The 15,478-nt window shown below is 39.1% G+C and overlaps 1 protein-coding gene across 4 annotated transcripts in view; it reads left to right on the top strand.

The window, feature by feature from the left end:
• Positions 1 to 14,081, top strand: part of emsy (EMSY transcriptional repressor, BRCA2 interacting) — a 93,808-nt gene extending 79,727 nt beyond the window's left edge. For 3 of the 4 annotated variants that reach the window (XM_060826316.1, XM_060826315.1, XM_060826314.1), the window contains 3 exons: positions 2,430 to 2,867; positions 5,413 to 5,886; positions 13,400 to 14,081. In XM_060826316.1, coding sequence (XP_060682299.1) covers positions 2,430 to 2,867; positions 5,413 to 5,886; positions 13,400 to 13,609 — 1,122 coding nt within the window. In that variant the 3' untranslated portion in view covers positions 13,610 to 14,081. The remainder of the gene's footprint in view (positions 1 to 2,429; positions 2,868 to 5,412; positions 5,887 to 13,399) is intronic. The other variant, XM_060826317.1, reaches the window with a different exon arrangement.
• The last annotated feature ends 1,397 nt before the right edge of the window (positions 14,082 to 15,478 follow it).

The following is a 15,478-nucleotide window of genomic DNA, read 5'->3' as shown; positions in this document are numbered from 1 at the left end:
TGTAACCTTGCTCCATATATTGGGTGATACTGCAAGTAGCACATTGTGTGAATATCATATTCATTGAACTTTGCATCTCCAGTGGGACAGAGCCTGTGATCTGAAATTTTGTTAGTGAAAATCACAGGCATTACCTCTCTCCTTTACCCCATTCCAATGTGCTCAGATCACCCTGATTGGTCACCACTTCTACCATGGCAAGTTATAAAATTCAATTTATGGACTGTGCCAGGTCAAAGAACCATGAATATTGCTGGAGGTCTATTGATTCACTGATGGCAGGTTCCCTTCGCAGAAGGACATGTTATGCAGAAAAGGTTCACAAGAATGGGCCCATGTAAGAGGAACTTACATGTTAGTGGGCAGTACGGTGGCACAGTGGTTAGCACTGCTGCCTCACAGCGCCAGAGACTTGGGTTCATTTCCCACCTCAGGCGACTGACTGTGTGGAGTTTGCACATTCTCCCTGTGTCTGCGTGGGTCTCCTCTGGGTGCTCCGGTTTCCTCCCACAATCCAAAGATGTGCGGGTCAGGTGAATTGGCCATGCTAAATTGCCCATAGTGTTAGGTAAGGGGTAAATGTAGGGGTACGGGTGGGTTGCGCTTCGGCAGGTCGGTGTGGACTTGTTGGGCTGAAGGGCCTGTTTCCACATTGTAAGTAATCTAAAAAAAACTTTAATTACAAAATTAGATTGGAGAAATTAGGACTTTTTTTTAAACTTGGGGAGAGGGAAATGGCTGAACAAAGATTTGCTTGAGGTGCTCAAAATCAAGATGCCTGACAGAATCAATAGGGAGAAACTGTTCCCAGTTTCTGGGAACTGGATCAGAAACTTGAGGGTGCAAGTTTAAATAAAAGTGATATGAAAAAAAAAACATTTTTGTTCAGTGAGAAATTAAGTCTGGAAGTCATGAAGTCTGCAGAAGCATTCGTAGCTAATTAGATGATTATCTGGAAAGGAAGAATGTGTAGGGTTAATAGGGAGAAGGCAGACAGACCATTAAAAGGATTCTTAATTTGAGATTTGGTGCAGCATGACAGGCTGAGTGGCATCGTTGGTGCTGTAACTAGTATAAGGCAATTTAAAATTGCCATTTCATTAATGCTTATTAGACATGTACTTGGCAGTAATGTAAAGATTAAATTTAAACTAAATATTTGAGACACAGTTGATTTAAGTAATTCATATTTCGTAAGGACTAAAATTGATGTCTGTCTCACTTAAAAGTCTGAAACTAATCATAACTTTATTTTTAGAAGATGACTTGGTGCTTTTTTATATCCCAGGAATGCCAATGCTTCACATGCAAATAGAACTCTTTGAAATGTTGTAACTTGTCGTGTGTGAAATGCCAAGTTCATTTGCAAAGGATCTGACAAATGACCATAATGTGTTGAGTGAGGAAGATGTACTTTCAAAAAATTAGTCAAGCTTGAAGGTTATGCTGAAACACTATAAAATGTTGGTAATGTGACAGCACTGGAGAGGGTGCAAAGACAATTTACCAAGATGTTGCCTGGGCTGGAGATTATCAGTTATGAAGAGAGATCGGACAGACTGGGATTGTTTTCCTTCAAACAGAGGAGATTAAAGGTGGGACGACATGATTGAGATGTATAAAATTGAGGGGCATAGGGTATATAAGCAGAGACTTTTCCTCTTGATGGAGGGATCAGTGACCAATGGCATAGTTTTAAGGATTAGAGGAGCACCTCGGATGCTGCCTGAACTGCTGTGCTTTTCCAGCACCTCTAATCCAGAATCTGGTTTCCAGCATCTGCAGTCATTGTTTTTACCTTTTGCATAGTTTTAAGGTAAGGGACGGGAAGTTTAGAGGAGAAGTGGGGAAAACTTTTGTCACCTATAGATTGGTGTGAATTTGGACCCCTCTGCCTGTAAAGGTGGTAGAGGTAAAAAGCTTCATAATATTGAAGAAGTATTTAGATGTGACTTGTGATTCCAAGATATGTGAAGCTGTGGGCCAAGTGCTGAAAAATAGGATTAGAATAGTTAGATGGCTGTTTTTGACCGACACAGACACGATGGGCCGAAGAGTCTTCTCTGTGCTGTAGATCTCTGTGACACTATGTTTCAAATGCTGTTATAGGATCTCTAGGATCAACCCAACCCTTTGGAGCAGTCATGGCTTTATTTAAATGTCTTGCATGAAGGATGACACACCTTTAACTTGTAACTGTCCTCAGTACTCCAATGCTATGGGTTCGTCTAGATCATGTGCTTACTTCCTGGAGTGGGGCTTGAACCTATACTTTGAGTTCGGAGATTTCAATATGGTTGGAATTTTTATTATCACACCAAACGTTTTATGCATGGTACCTTCTTTACAATGCAATCTGGTTTGCCTCAGAAAATTGTTACGTTTAAGTATGTCTTACATTAATTTTCTGCTTGATTCCTAAAATCTAGATCCCGATAAAGGTACAAGCAGCCACTGGTCAGGGTGTAGTAGCCAAGCAAGATGATTCTGAAGCTGAAGAAAGTGAAGTAGAGGAAGGGGACACATTGGATCCACAAACTGGCCTCTTCTACAGATCCAGCACCTCGATACCATCATCCTCATCCTCATCCCAGCATCAACAAAAACAATTACAACAATCTCATGAGGTGACACAGACTAAATCTCCAACACTGCAGCAAGTTGCTGCAGCAACAACCCAGACACAACCAACTATGCTGCAGGTGATCGCAGTAAAAGCACAACAGCCGCAACTTCCAAAACTACTGCACCAAGCACAACAGACGCCGCAGTTACCACCGCCAACACATCTGCAGCATCACCCAGATAAGACCCAGCTAATCATAAAACAGCAGCCTGCCTCATCAGAACAACCACTTCCTGGCCAGGTAACAATATTGCATAATAGCTGGGAACATATAGTACCTGTCAGCAGTTTTAACAGGTTTTTTTTCTGATTACCATGTACTAAAGGTAGGTTAGCAAGAGTAATAGTCAATGTGCTGCAGTCAATTGATCATTAAGATTCAAATTAAAGCTTAGTGATGTGTTCACTGGAATTCTTGAAGTGATCTGAATTTGATTGCCATAAATGTTTGTAATACGTATTTGTCTCTTTTCTTCCCCAGCTGTTTATGCCCCTTCCTTCCTCTTGTGGGTAATGATCAGTGGCTGGAAACTTTACTGATCTCCCAATTCCCACTCCAAATCAGGAGCCTGAGGCCAAGTGTAGCAAACCTACTGAAATTACTAACTTGCTAGCAACAGAATTGGACTTGTATAAGTTCAGTTACAAATTATAGTTCTTCAGTTTGTACATTTAAAATGCTTCATTAGTTCTTCACATAACTTGATTACATGTTTTTATGTAAAGAATTTTTCGGTAAGAAAGTTTTAGCAGATGGAATGAGTAGGGCTGCACTGCCCTACTCATTAGAAATTAGAATGAGTTGAGGAGGTTAGAGTATTGATTGCCAGAAATCACCACAAGTAACTTGCCATCCGTACTGTCTACCAATCCCGTAACGTCAATATGTTGATCCCTTCTCAAAACTATTTGTATGACAGTGAGTTTACTCTATCACTTAGTTGGCCAGAGATGAAACTTACCTTTTTATTCTATACTCCTTGATTTTATCTCCAAGTTCCATTGTACCTCTCCTTCCTAGTGACTGTCTTCTGTGAAATTGTATTTGCAACCATTTGTTTTCTTGGATTTGCCATTTGCTATCTTAGTTTTAATTTTAAATTTTGTCACTTTCTTTCCTCTCCGAAAATCTGTGGCTGATGAATGCACCTGGTCTTTCCATGTTGCATTAATTAGCTTAGCATTCCATCCCTCATTCTAGTTTAAAACTCACTAGAATGCTTATTAATTTCAGTTGCAGCATTAGAATTGCAGAACCCGCTTGGGTAAGGTTGTGATGTCAACAGTAGATGAAGTGAGCCTGCTCACTTGGAATTGTATTATCCTTCAATGTGCAATAACTTAGAGACAAAACGCATACCATCATCTTTCAATAAATTAAGAGCTCCGGTGTCATATGCAAAATACAGATTGGATGGAGTGTTTGCATCAAGAGTTCCTCAGTAAGTGAATGTCGTTGCTATATTTAAGGAGAAGCTGGATAAGAAGGAAAGGAATAGAAGGATAAGCTGGTCAGATTAATTGGAAAGTGGTGTGGGAAAGCTCATGTAGAACAGAAAAGAACTAACATGGATTCATTCAGCTGCCCCTTGATTTTGCCCCTTCACCTGCAAGTTGTTGCAGTTTATGGATTCTTGTCTGCTTTAAACTTCTGCCTTGACAGATGTTTCAGAAAGATGTCTCACGTTATACCAGTGTGAATATTTCCCTTTTCTTGGACCAACCATTCTGTGGCTTTGGCAATTGGGATTGTCAGTACAGTGTCAACACAAGAGAAGTTTGGTGCAGTGAGTGACGCTCACCAAGAGAATTAAAACAACTAATTTTGCAGTGAACAGGCAGGCAGACTTTGATCTTGTCAGTTTGAAGCAATTTTATATTTTCCTAGAATTTTTGCAAGGTGGAATCAACCTATATTTTAGCCACTATGGTTGACTGAATAGGTCAAATTTATGAATTATTTTTAATACTTCCAGAAGATTAAATATAAACTAATGTTTCTATTTTAGCCAGCCCAGGGGGTTGAAAGCATTATAATTTTACAGTTTTACTTGAGAAGCACTGTAATATTTTTTCTCTCACTTCTTCTGTAGCTTTCTTTTCCCGCACTCTATGCTGAACTACAGTTTCATGGATTCTGACTACCCTGTTGCATCTTGCAAAGTGACCAGTCTTCATGTGTCAGCTTAGATAGAATGTTGAAAAGCTGCTTGAATGTGGAGATCACCACAGTCAAGCTTAATCCTGTATTCACTGACTACCTGTACACATGTTGTTTTCAGGAGCAGTTATTGGTATGGCAGTAAGGAATGAAGGGCATTTCTAAAACTCTCTGTAGTACCCACAGTACTGGGGCCAACCTCAGACTGTCTACTGCTAATCTGTTCAAAGATCCATTAGGTCAGTATATAAAAGAAACAAAGCTAGAAATTTCCTGTTCCCTATGACTCAGTTTGATGCTGGACAGTGGATTTAGAAATGATCCATGGGTGGAAGACTGAGGTTTTTGGGATGGAGGGCACAATCCCTACATCAGCCTACTGTGACATTCCAAATATTCTCTGATTTATAGATGCAGAGCAATCGCTAAACTTCAAATGCTGGAAACTGAAATAAAACCAGAAGATTCTGGAATTCAGCAACCTCCAGAGAAAAGATGAAATTTCATTTTTAGTTGTAAACTCTCATCAGATTCAGAATAGCGTTTAAATCCATCCCAAAATGTTCTACTCTGTTCTCCCATTGTCGTTTAATGGTTACTGTAGGGCTTCTGTTAACATTTGCAGGCACAGCCGCCCATCAAAGCGCAAGGAACAACAGTCACCAAAATAACCTTTGGAAATTACCAAGCCACTACCATCACGAAAATGGCCAGTGGCAGCTCAAAGAGTTCAGTGATGGCGGCAAACTATTATACGGTACAATCTTCCAAAAAGTCAATGGAAACAGACTTTTTAAAGATTTCCATCATGGAGGCCCAGATCGGAATGAATGAGGAATCCTCCAGTGTAGACGCTAGCAAAGAGAGGAAGCCCACAGCACAGAAAGTAAGCTCACCACAGTCAGACCCTTCAAATCAGTTCCAGAAACCTGCTGTGGCCCCTGTGCTAAAAGAACAACAAACCAAACAGCCCCCAGAGAAGATGCTTCCACCTAGGGAAGCCGAGGGATCTGGAAAGGCTGTTCAAAGCCACTTTCTTCAAATTCAGAATTTAACACAAGAGAAGTCCAGTGAAATATCTGCAGATATTCTTATTCAGGTAAGCAGGCATATCTATTTAAAATCTTAATGCAGCCTGGCAATATGTGCAACACACAGGCACTTTGTCCTGGAATGTGTCAACAGCACCAAAACAAATCCAAGACAAATTAAACCATAGTTTTGCTAAAACAGTGCCAGAGAGAAATTTCAATCCCGATGCAGTTGTTAATGCTTGTACTTTTCCCCCAGTTGAACATTGAGCTTAGGTTACAGTGGTAAACAATTTTGCTTTTCTGTAATCTGCGTCTGACAAAATAATCATGATTTTTTAAAAAAGGTTGTAATGCATTTTGATGTCTGGCCTCACTGGTGTCACAGATGAGTTTATTCATCTGACTCTCCTCAGACTTGGGGGGTGGGGGGTGCTGCCAGTATGTTTGCTAATCCTTGTTGTCTCATCTTAATTTTACACTTAACTGTTAACACAATCCATTAGGCACCTACATCTATCTATTTTCCCAAGTCTGAACGTTTGTGAACGATGCTCCTTCTTTTAAAATGGACATCAGATGGCCAGAATAAAGCAGGATAACAAAAAGCCCCAGAATATATTTTTTTAATGGATAGGGAGAGCATTGCAATAGCGCCTTGCACCTCAAACTTTGCCACCAACCAAGATTAATAAAACCACTTAGTGAGCCAGGTTTGATAATTGTTTGATGAGAAGTTAACTGACCATATCATGGAAAAGGAAATCTGCTTCCCCCTTCCTGATGGCTAAACAGCAACTCCCACAGGATATGCATGTGAAAGAGTGGCAACTGGGGACAATATTAAGCTTGGTTCTGATGCATTGATTGGTTGAATCTCAGAATCGTCACAGTGCAGAAGAGGCCAATCTGCCAATCGTGTCTGCACCATCTCTTCATGTGAGCAATTTATTTAGCGCCATGCTCCGATCTACTCCCTGTAACCTTAAGCATTCTTCCTTTTTAGTTAGGTCTAAAATGAAGAAAACAGGCATTACATTCCAGACTTTAATTGCTTGCTGCATGAAAATGTCACTTTGCATCTTTTGCCAATGATATCATATCTATGCTTCTTTTCCTCAATCTTTTCACGTGTGGGAGCAGATTCTCTGTTTTTATCAAACAAAAAAACCAAAGGACTGTGGCTGTTGGAAATCAGAAACAAAGTCATAGATTCCTGGAAAAACAGTGCAGGTCTGGCAGCAGCTGTGGAGAGAAAGCAGAGTTAATGTTTCAGGTCCAGTGACACTTCTTTAGAATTAACAGGACCCAAAATGCTGCCAGACCTGCTGAGTTTTTCCAGCAATGTTTGACTGTGTTTCTCCGTGTCTGCTCTGTCCTACTCTTTATGATTTTGAGTGACTCTGTCAAATCTTCTCTCAGCTTTCCTTTCTCCAGGGGAAACCGTGACAGCTGCGCCAATCAATCTTGTTAACTTTGGCTTCAGAGCTGAGGAATCTTATGAATAGACTACTGATATTCAGTGATATATGATTTAAGTCTAGGAATAAAGAAGTATTTATACAAGAGGGAATTTCTAACTAATGTTATTTCTTGTTTTATCATCTATGTGAGTTCATTACATGCTAATCAAGGTGGACATTTCGTTGTACTGTTGGAATGTGAAGCGTTGGTGTTTTGGTTAATTAATTCAAAGAACTTTTACAATAGTTAATTGCCTTTGCTAGGAAAGCTATTTTCAAAAATTGACTGGAAGGCACTGTTTTTCCTACAATGTCAGGTGTTACTAAATTGTCGGGTATTACTTTAACTACAAAGTGTGATGTGGAAGTAGAAACCATCATTGGAGTGTACTTGTAATGCTAATTTAGAAATGAATAATCTGTGAAACCAAACTAATTGATGAGAGAAGATAGAACTCTTCAGCCCGACAAGATGTTTGTTGAACTAATCACCCAAAAGTGTAGTTTGTAGCATTGATTGATTCATTTATTGTCACGTGGACCTAAATGCAGTGAAAAACTTTGTTTACGAACAGCACAGGCAGATCATAGTAAACAAGGAACATACAGATCGTAGGGTGGAAAGAAACTTGGACAGAGGCACACAAGGCATGTGCTAGGCAAGATGAACATTGACAAGTTCACCTTATTTGAAGTTAAAGTTTACAAATTCAAATTTTAAGACAAAAATTGTAAAATGATTATAAGAAATATTAAAGTGAGATGTGCTCACAACAAGTCGCATGGTGTCGGCGCCATCTTAGAGTATGGTATTGAAATAAAGACTTATTGTATAAATAAATCAGACTGACCGAAAATAGAAAATATTGAAAATGCACATAAGGTCAAACAGCATCTGAAGTGAGAGAAACAGTTAATATTTCAGATCAATGATTTTTCATCAGCAGCTGCTTTGACTGCTATTTTCTAAGAATCTGAAATTGGAGGATGCTTCCCTCTCCTTTTTTAATGCAGTGTGAAACCCAGTTGTAGTCTTATGTAACCAATTCTTTATGTACATTCCTTTCTATTATTCTATTTTCTAAACTTTTGATTTCTAGCATTATAATCCTTGTTCTTCATTGAATGACTTCATTTCAAGTACTGCAATGCATTTTGATATAGTTTGTTTTTTTTTAATCATTTTGCTTAGTAATTAGAGGCTATCGCAGATGTTAGTTGTAGCTTTCCAAAGATCAGAACAGATGGTTTAATTGTGAGGAATGATGATTATTATATACATTATATTAATTATAGATGGCTGCGGTTTTTTAAATATACGGTATCATAGATTTGATTCCAGTTGATACCTGAGCATTGTGTACTTCAAAAATTCAACAGAATGATTCCAAAAACTAAACGATATAGCTACAAGAAGCCGTTTGAACATTTAGAACTTTTTTAGAGCAATGAGCATTAATGGCTTTGAAAGTCATGAAATCTGGAAGAGTAGGTGATGAAAGCTATTCACTGGTTGATCAATAATTTACAAGTAAGCATGCATCAGCACTGACTCAGTAGTAGCATACTTGTCCCTTGAATCAGAAGACTGTGGAGATTTAAACCCGACTCCAGATGCTTTGGCACACAGTTTCACTTCGCTGTGACGTTGAGGGAGTGTTTCATTGTATCTTTCAGTTAAAACATTGAACCAGGGCCTTATCTGCCCCTTCAGGTGAATGCATAAACATCCCACAACAACTATTTGAAGGAGAACAGAGAAGCACTTTCTGACTAATACTCATTCCTTAATCAATAAAGGAGATTATCTCATTATGTATTTGATTACATTTCCTGTAACACTGCTGTATTGTCCAGATTGACTGCTCATTTCCCTACTTTTCAGTTGCAACTAACCTTAAAGCAACTGTAAAACGCATTGGTTTGCCTTGAGGTCATGAAAGAGGTTACATAAGAAATACAAGCAGTGATCTCATCAGTCTGTTCCACAATTCAGTAACATAATCGCCAATCTACTTCAGCTTCATTTTCCAGAACTAACCTGTATCCCTTTAATAATTTTGAGATTTAGAAATCTGGCGGGACTGTGGCTCAGTGGTTAGCACTGCTACCTCACAGCACCAGGGTCCCAGGTTTATTTCCAGCCTGTGGAAATGTGTGGAGTTTGCACATTCTCCCTGTGTCTGCATGGGTTTGCTCCGGGTGCTCTGGTTTCCTCCCACAGTCCAAAGATGTGCAGGTCAGGTGAATTGGCTGTGCTAAATTGCCCATAGTGTTAGGTACATTTATCAGAGGGAAATGGGTCTGGGTGGGTTACTCTTTGGAGGGTCTGTGTGGACTTGTTGGGCCGAAGGGCCTGTTTCCACACTGTAAGAGATCTAATCTATCAGTCTCTGTCTTGATCATACCCAGTGAATTTGCCTCCAAAGCCCTTTTGGACCAAGGAATTGCAAATATTCGCAACTCTGGGTGAAGAAACTTATCCTTCATCTTGGTCTGAAATAGAATGCCTCCTACTCGGAGGCTATGTAACCTGGTTCTTTACCTTCAAACTAGGAAGAATATCCTTCTTGCATCTACGCTGTCAAATCTGTAAGAATAGTGAATATTTTGAGATCCCATTCAGACATCTCTTGGTCTTCTGAATAAGAGAGGATAATGGCCCAGTTAAATCTTTCCTGACTGGGCAATCTGTTTATTCCAGGAGTTAGTTTGGTGAACCTTCATTGAACTTCCTCAATGACCAGTGTTTCTTTCCTTGGGTAAAGCGACCAATACTATGTGGTCTCACCGAGGCTCTTAATTGACATACTGAAATTGTCTAGTCATAAACACAGCATAATATTTGCTGTCTTAACTGCTTACTGGAGTTGCATATTTACTTAGTGATTTATGTACAAGGACATACAAGCCCTTTACCAGCTTCTCACTGTTAATACCCCTTAGTCACAATCTGCCAACCAGATAATTGTTTACTTATTCTTATCTTTGTTTTCTGTTCATTAATCTGAATCCAACCTATTACATTCCTCTCAATCCCATTTGCTGTAATTTGTTTTCTTTTTTACTAACCTTTTGTGTGGAGCTTTATCAAAAACTTGCTGAAAGTCTAAACATACGAAAATGTAACCTTATTCCCTTCACTTCTGATGGTTACATCCTAAAGAAACTCAAACAGGTTTATTGAACATAATTTCTCTCTCATAGCTCCATATTGGCTCTTCCAAATCTTACTGTTATTTTCTGAGTGTCCTGTTATCACATTCTTTATTTTAGATTTTAGCATTTTCTCAAATGATCAAAAAGATGCTAGGCTAGCAGACCTGCAGTTACCTCTTTTCTCTCCATCCTTTTCTAAAGTTTTTTAAAAAATCATTCATTTTTGTGGGATGTGCGCATCATTGGCTGGCCAGCATTTATTGCCTGTCCCTAGTTGCTTTTGAGAAGGTGGTAATGTGCTATCATCTTGTACTGCTGCAAGCCACCTGCTGAAGGTTAACCCACAATGCCATTAGGGAGAGAATTCCAGGATTTGACTCAGTGACAGTGAAGGAACAGTGATATATTTCCAAGTCAGGATGTTGAGTGATTTGGAGGGGAACTTGAATGTGGTGGTGTTCCCATGTATCTGCTGCCAGTGTCCTTCTAGATGGAAGTGGTCATGGGTTTGGAAGATGCTGACTGAGGATCTTTGGTGAATTTCTGTCTTGCATCTTGTAGATAGTACACACTGCTGCCACTGAGCATTGGTGGTGGAGGGAGTGAATATTTGAGAAGGTGTTCGCAGTCAAGCAGGCTGCTTTGTCTGCATAGTGTCAAGCTTCTTGAATGTTGTTGGGCCTGCACTTATTCCAAATAAGTGGGGAGTATTCCATCACACTCCTAACTTGAACTTTGTAGATGGCTGACAGGCTTTGAGGAGTCAGGAGGTGAGTTACTCGCTGTGGTATTCCTTGCCTCTGACCTGCTGTTGTAGCCACTGCACTTATGACGTGAGTCCAGTTGAGTTTCTGATCAATGATAGCTCCCTGATTGTTGATAATAACACCATTGATTGCCAAGGGTTGGTGGTTAGGTTGTCGCTTACTGGTGATGGTCATAGCCTGGCATTAGTGTGGCGTGAATGTTACTTGTCAGCCCAAGCCTGGATATTGTCCAGATCTTGTTGCATTTGGACATGGACTGCTTCAGTGTCTGAGGAGTCGTGAATGGTGCTGAACATTTGTGCAATCATTGACTAACATCCCCACTTATAGCCTTGTAATGGAGGGAAAGTCATTGATGCAGCAGCTGAAGATGGTTGGGCGTAGGACACTGTCCTGAGGAACTCCTGCAGAGTTGTACTGGAGCTGAGATAACTGACCTCTTCCTATGTGTCAGATATGACTAACCACCAGACAGTTTGCCCCTGATGTCCACTGATTCCAGTTTTGCTAGGGCTCCTTGATGCCACATTTGATCAAATGCCACTTTTATGTCAAGGGCTGTCACTCTCACTTTGCCTCTGCAATTCAATTCTTTTGTCCATGTTTGAACCAAGGCTGTAATGAGGTCAGGAGGTGAGGGGCCCTGGCAGAACCCAAACTGGGTGCCACTGAGCACGTTATTGTTGAGCAGGTGCTGCTTGATGGCTCTATTGATGACACCTCCCATGACTTTACTGATGATTGAGAGTAGACTGATGGGATAGTAATTGGCCAGGTTGACTTTGTCTTGCTTTTTATGTACAGGATATCCATCATCCAATCAGCAGGAACCATTCCAGAATCTGTAGAATTTTGAAAGATGACAACTAATGCATTTTTTGTCTCTAATCGCTTCAATTTCTCTGGTACTTTGTTTTTAAAACGGTAGTTTTTTGAAGTCCCTTGTTTGCATTAATCCCAGATTCTCCATTATTTCTGGGAGGTTTTTTGAATTCTCATCCATGATGTGAGTATTTATTTATTTACTTTATTACTTCATGAGATTTGGGCATCACAAGCAAGGCAGACATTTATTGTCTATCTTCATTGAATCAAGTAATTTACTAATGCATTTTTAGATAGCAGTCAAAAGTCAGCAATGTTACTGTGGACCTTGAGTCACATGTAGGCCCAATTTAGGTAAGGATTGCAGATTTGTTTCCCTAATTAGTGAACCAGATAGTTTTTAACAACAGTCGGCTATAGTTTCACTGTCATCGTCACTAGGGCTAACTTTAAATTCTAAAGTCAGTCATTTGAATTTAGATTCTGCATCTGCCATAATAGAATTTGAAATAATGTTTCTCGAGCATTGGCCTGAACTTCTGGATCACTAACTCACTGACTATACCTCAATGCCACCAACTCCCAGAGGTTCTCTGCTATTTGCTTAGTCCCTATTATAAATTCATCTGACTCTGCCTGTAATGAACCCATTTTTTGCTTTTCTAATCACTTCCTTTTTATATATCTTTTAAAGTCTCTTTTTATGTCTGTTGTTGATGTACTTTCGTATCCTGTTTTCCCATTTTTATTCTTTTGCAGAATTCTGAATGGCTCCCAATCATCAAGCCTGGCATTGTTTGATCACATTAGATATCCCTTTCTTTGATCAAACTCAATTCCCAATTTTTTTTTGGTTGGAACATTTTCTTTGGAGGGTTTTTGTACCTTAGAAGAATGGGTTTTGTTTTAGACTATATTAATTCTTTCAAATGTTAGCCATTGCTTGTCAGCTATTATAACTTACATTGTAGCTTTCACAAACATGATAGCTGATATGCCCCTCATATCTTCACAGTTTCCCTTAGATTTTAGGTGCTGGTTTCTGATAGAACTACATCATTTTCAAAATTAATGTAAAAAGTCTGTCATAACGTGAGCATGGTATAAATGCAAATTATTTCCTTACAGATTCATGGTTATCTTGAGAAGAATGAAGAAGCAAGTTCTAAAATATTTATTCTATTTTCTGCACAGGCTCACTAGAGCATTTGGCTATTTTGTGTAATGTTATTTGTGAAAATTCAATAGTAGGTTAACTTGCATAATTCAATTTGGAATGACAGCACCTACGTAGCCAGAATGGGTGAATTGGCCACCTTCCAGGTTGCACTATCTGTGATTCTATGACTACTTTCTTTCTTTCCTAGTCTATACCTCAGTATTCCATACCCAGTCAGTCCAGCTCAAATGTAGTGGTCGAACCCAGTGGTCTCTTGGACATCACAAACTTTACCAGCCAGCGAATCGCAGATGAGGAGTCTGTACAGTATTCAGCCATGGAACATGATGTGGACAGTAGCAACGAAGAGGGTACAGAGCCCAATTCAACAGGAAGCACCACAGGACAGTCACATTGAAAGAATAAAGGACAAAAGTAAAAATATACCAAGGCGTTCTTCAGAATCTGGAGAGATTTCTCCACAAGGAGTCTGAACATGTGTTTTTTAAAAATATTGTACATAGAGACTTTTTTTAAAAGAAGAAAATGTAAAGTGTTCTGTATACATTTAGACTTTTAAAAGTGAATCTTGTGTAGGAAGTTCTTTTTTTTTGTAAAAAAAGCTTCTCTATGATTTAGAGAAGGTCCCAATATTTCCACCTTTACGTATGTGTGAAAATTGGCCAAGTCACAAAGAATCTTCTGCTCAGCATTCCCAGAAGGAACACGAGGAATCTGGGCACATTATTGTGAGCCTTCCAGCTGCTTTGAGAAATCACGCGCTGGTGTGATAGCTGCAGCTCTGGATTTGAGGTGCGATTTTCCTTGGGGTAAGGGGGCATGTTTGGGAATGTACCATTATTAATAAAGAAAAACATTTCTGCAGTTCACCCCATTGAAGTGAGTTATCTAAAAATCTCAGACTTCTAGATCTACCTATTGATTGAGTTTTGCATGGTCTAATTTTGTCAGGAGGATGTTATTTCAAGGTTATTTTCCCAATTGTCCAGCAGTATTAATTTTATAATTTGTTATGAAAATCCTATGAGGTTATTGATTATCCAGCATGAAAATGTTGAAGTCTATGGGTAACTACTTTGCATGAAATAGTTAAAATTCCTACTTCAACAGAAATAATTCTAGAGGGAAGACCTGTATGTTGAAATGTCATCATGTCTCCACTAGAAATTTGGGTAAGAAATTAAAGAAAAACTTGTAGAATAAAAATACAGATCTGGTGACATCTGAAAGTAAAGAGGCAGGTTAACATTTCTGGTGGAGGCATTTCATAACCCATAACAGAGTTCTGATTATTGAAACAATTCTACTTTCCCTGTGAACACAGCAGATTGCTGCATTGCTTATAAGTCACAGTAACGAATTGCTGGTTACAGAGGTACTGGACACAAAATCGACATTCTCTAATAGAAAGCAAATGCTAATCTGCAACGGTTTATACTGATGTGCTTTTAATAGTACCTGTAATGCAGGTAGTATACAATACTTATTAGTTTTGTTTCAGGTGATCTTCTGCCCAATCATTCTTGGCACTCCAGAAGTGCATAAAGAGGGTGTAATTGCATGGCTATCACATTACATGGAAACAGTTTGAGAAAAGAAAATCTGTGACATGAGAATTATACCTTTCCTCAACTAAACAAATTAGCATAAGTGTACACGTGTGTGTACACATGTATCAATGCATGTGTGTTCCCGGTGTATTTATTTTAATTTAAAAGGTCTAGTCACCTAAATCTCTTTGTTTTTAGTTGCATTTTAAGTTTGGCATATGTCAGGCTTGCTGTGACATCAGGGACATTTTCCAGAATTACTTCTCATAGACATAATAAGTGGGTTAAAATTCCTTAGTTTGTAATTATTCCGTGGAGGGGAAATTCCAGCATCTGGGAGGAGAGTAGAAACTTTGAACGGGTTTGGTTATCATTAGGAACAGCAGACAAGGGCGGCTACTAGATCAGAGAAGTGTTTTGCTGATTGTCTCTCTTTCAGCAAAAACCACAATTAAGAAATGTAGTTTTCATGTAAAGAATACCATGTCTAGTGGCAGAGGCTGGAGGACAGGAGAAAGGTGTACAGATTCCACTCTCATCATGCTATTCTACTGCTGATAAGAAAGTTAAGTTTAACCAGGGTGATGACACAGCTGATTTGTTTGGGTTTTATTTTGTGTCTACTTTATTATATGAAATGATTCAGCCAAGTTTCTTAAGTCAACACAAATGACTAAGTTATTACAAATAAAACTTGAACTAGTATGAAAGAATTG

This window comes from Hemiscyllium ocellatum, chromosome 6 (genome assembly GCF_020745735.1).
Source record: "Hemiscyllium ocellatum isolate sHemOce1 chromosome 6, sHemOce1.pat.X.cur, whole genome shotgun sequence".
In the NCBI taxonomy this organism is placed as follows: domain Eukaryota; kingdom Metazoa; phylum Chordata; class Chondrichthyes; order Orectolobiformes; family Hemiscylliidae; genus Hemiscyllium; species Hemiscyllium ocellatum.
The sequence above is the reverse complement of the archived record's forward strand: the minus strand, read 5'-3'. Positions and strand labels throughout refer to the sequence as shown.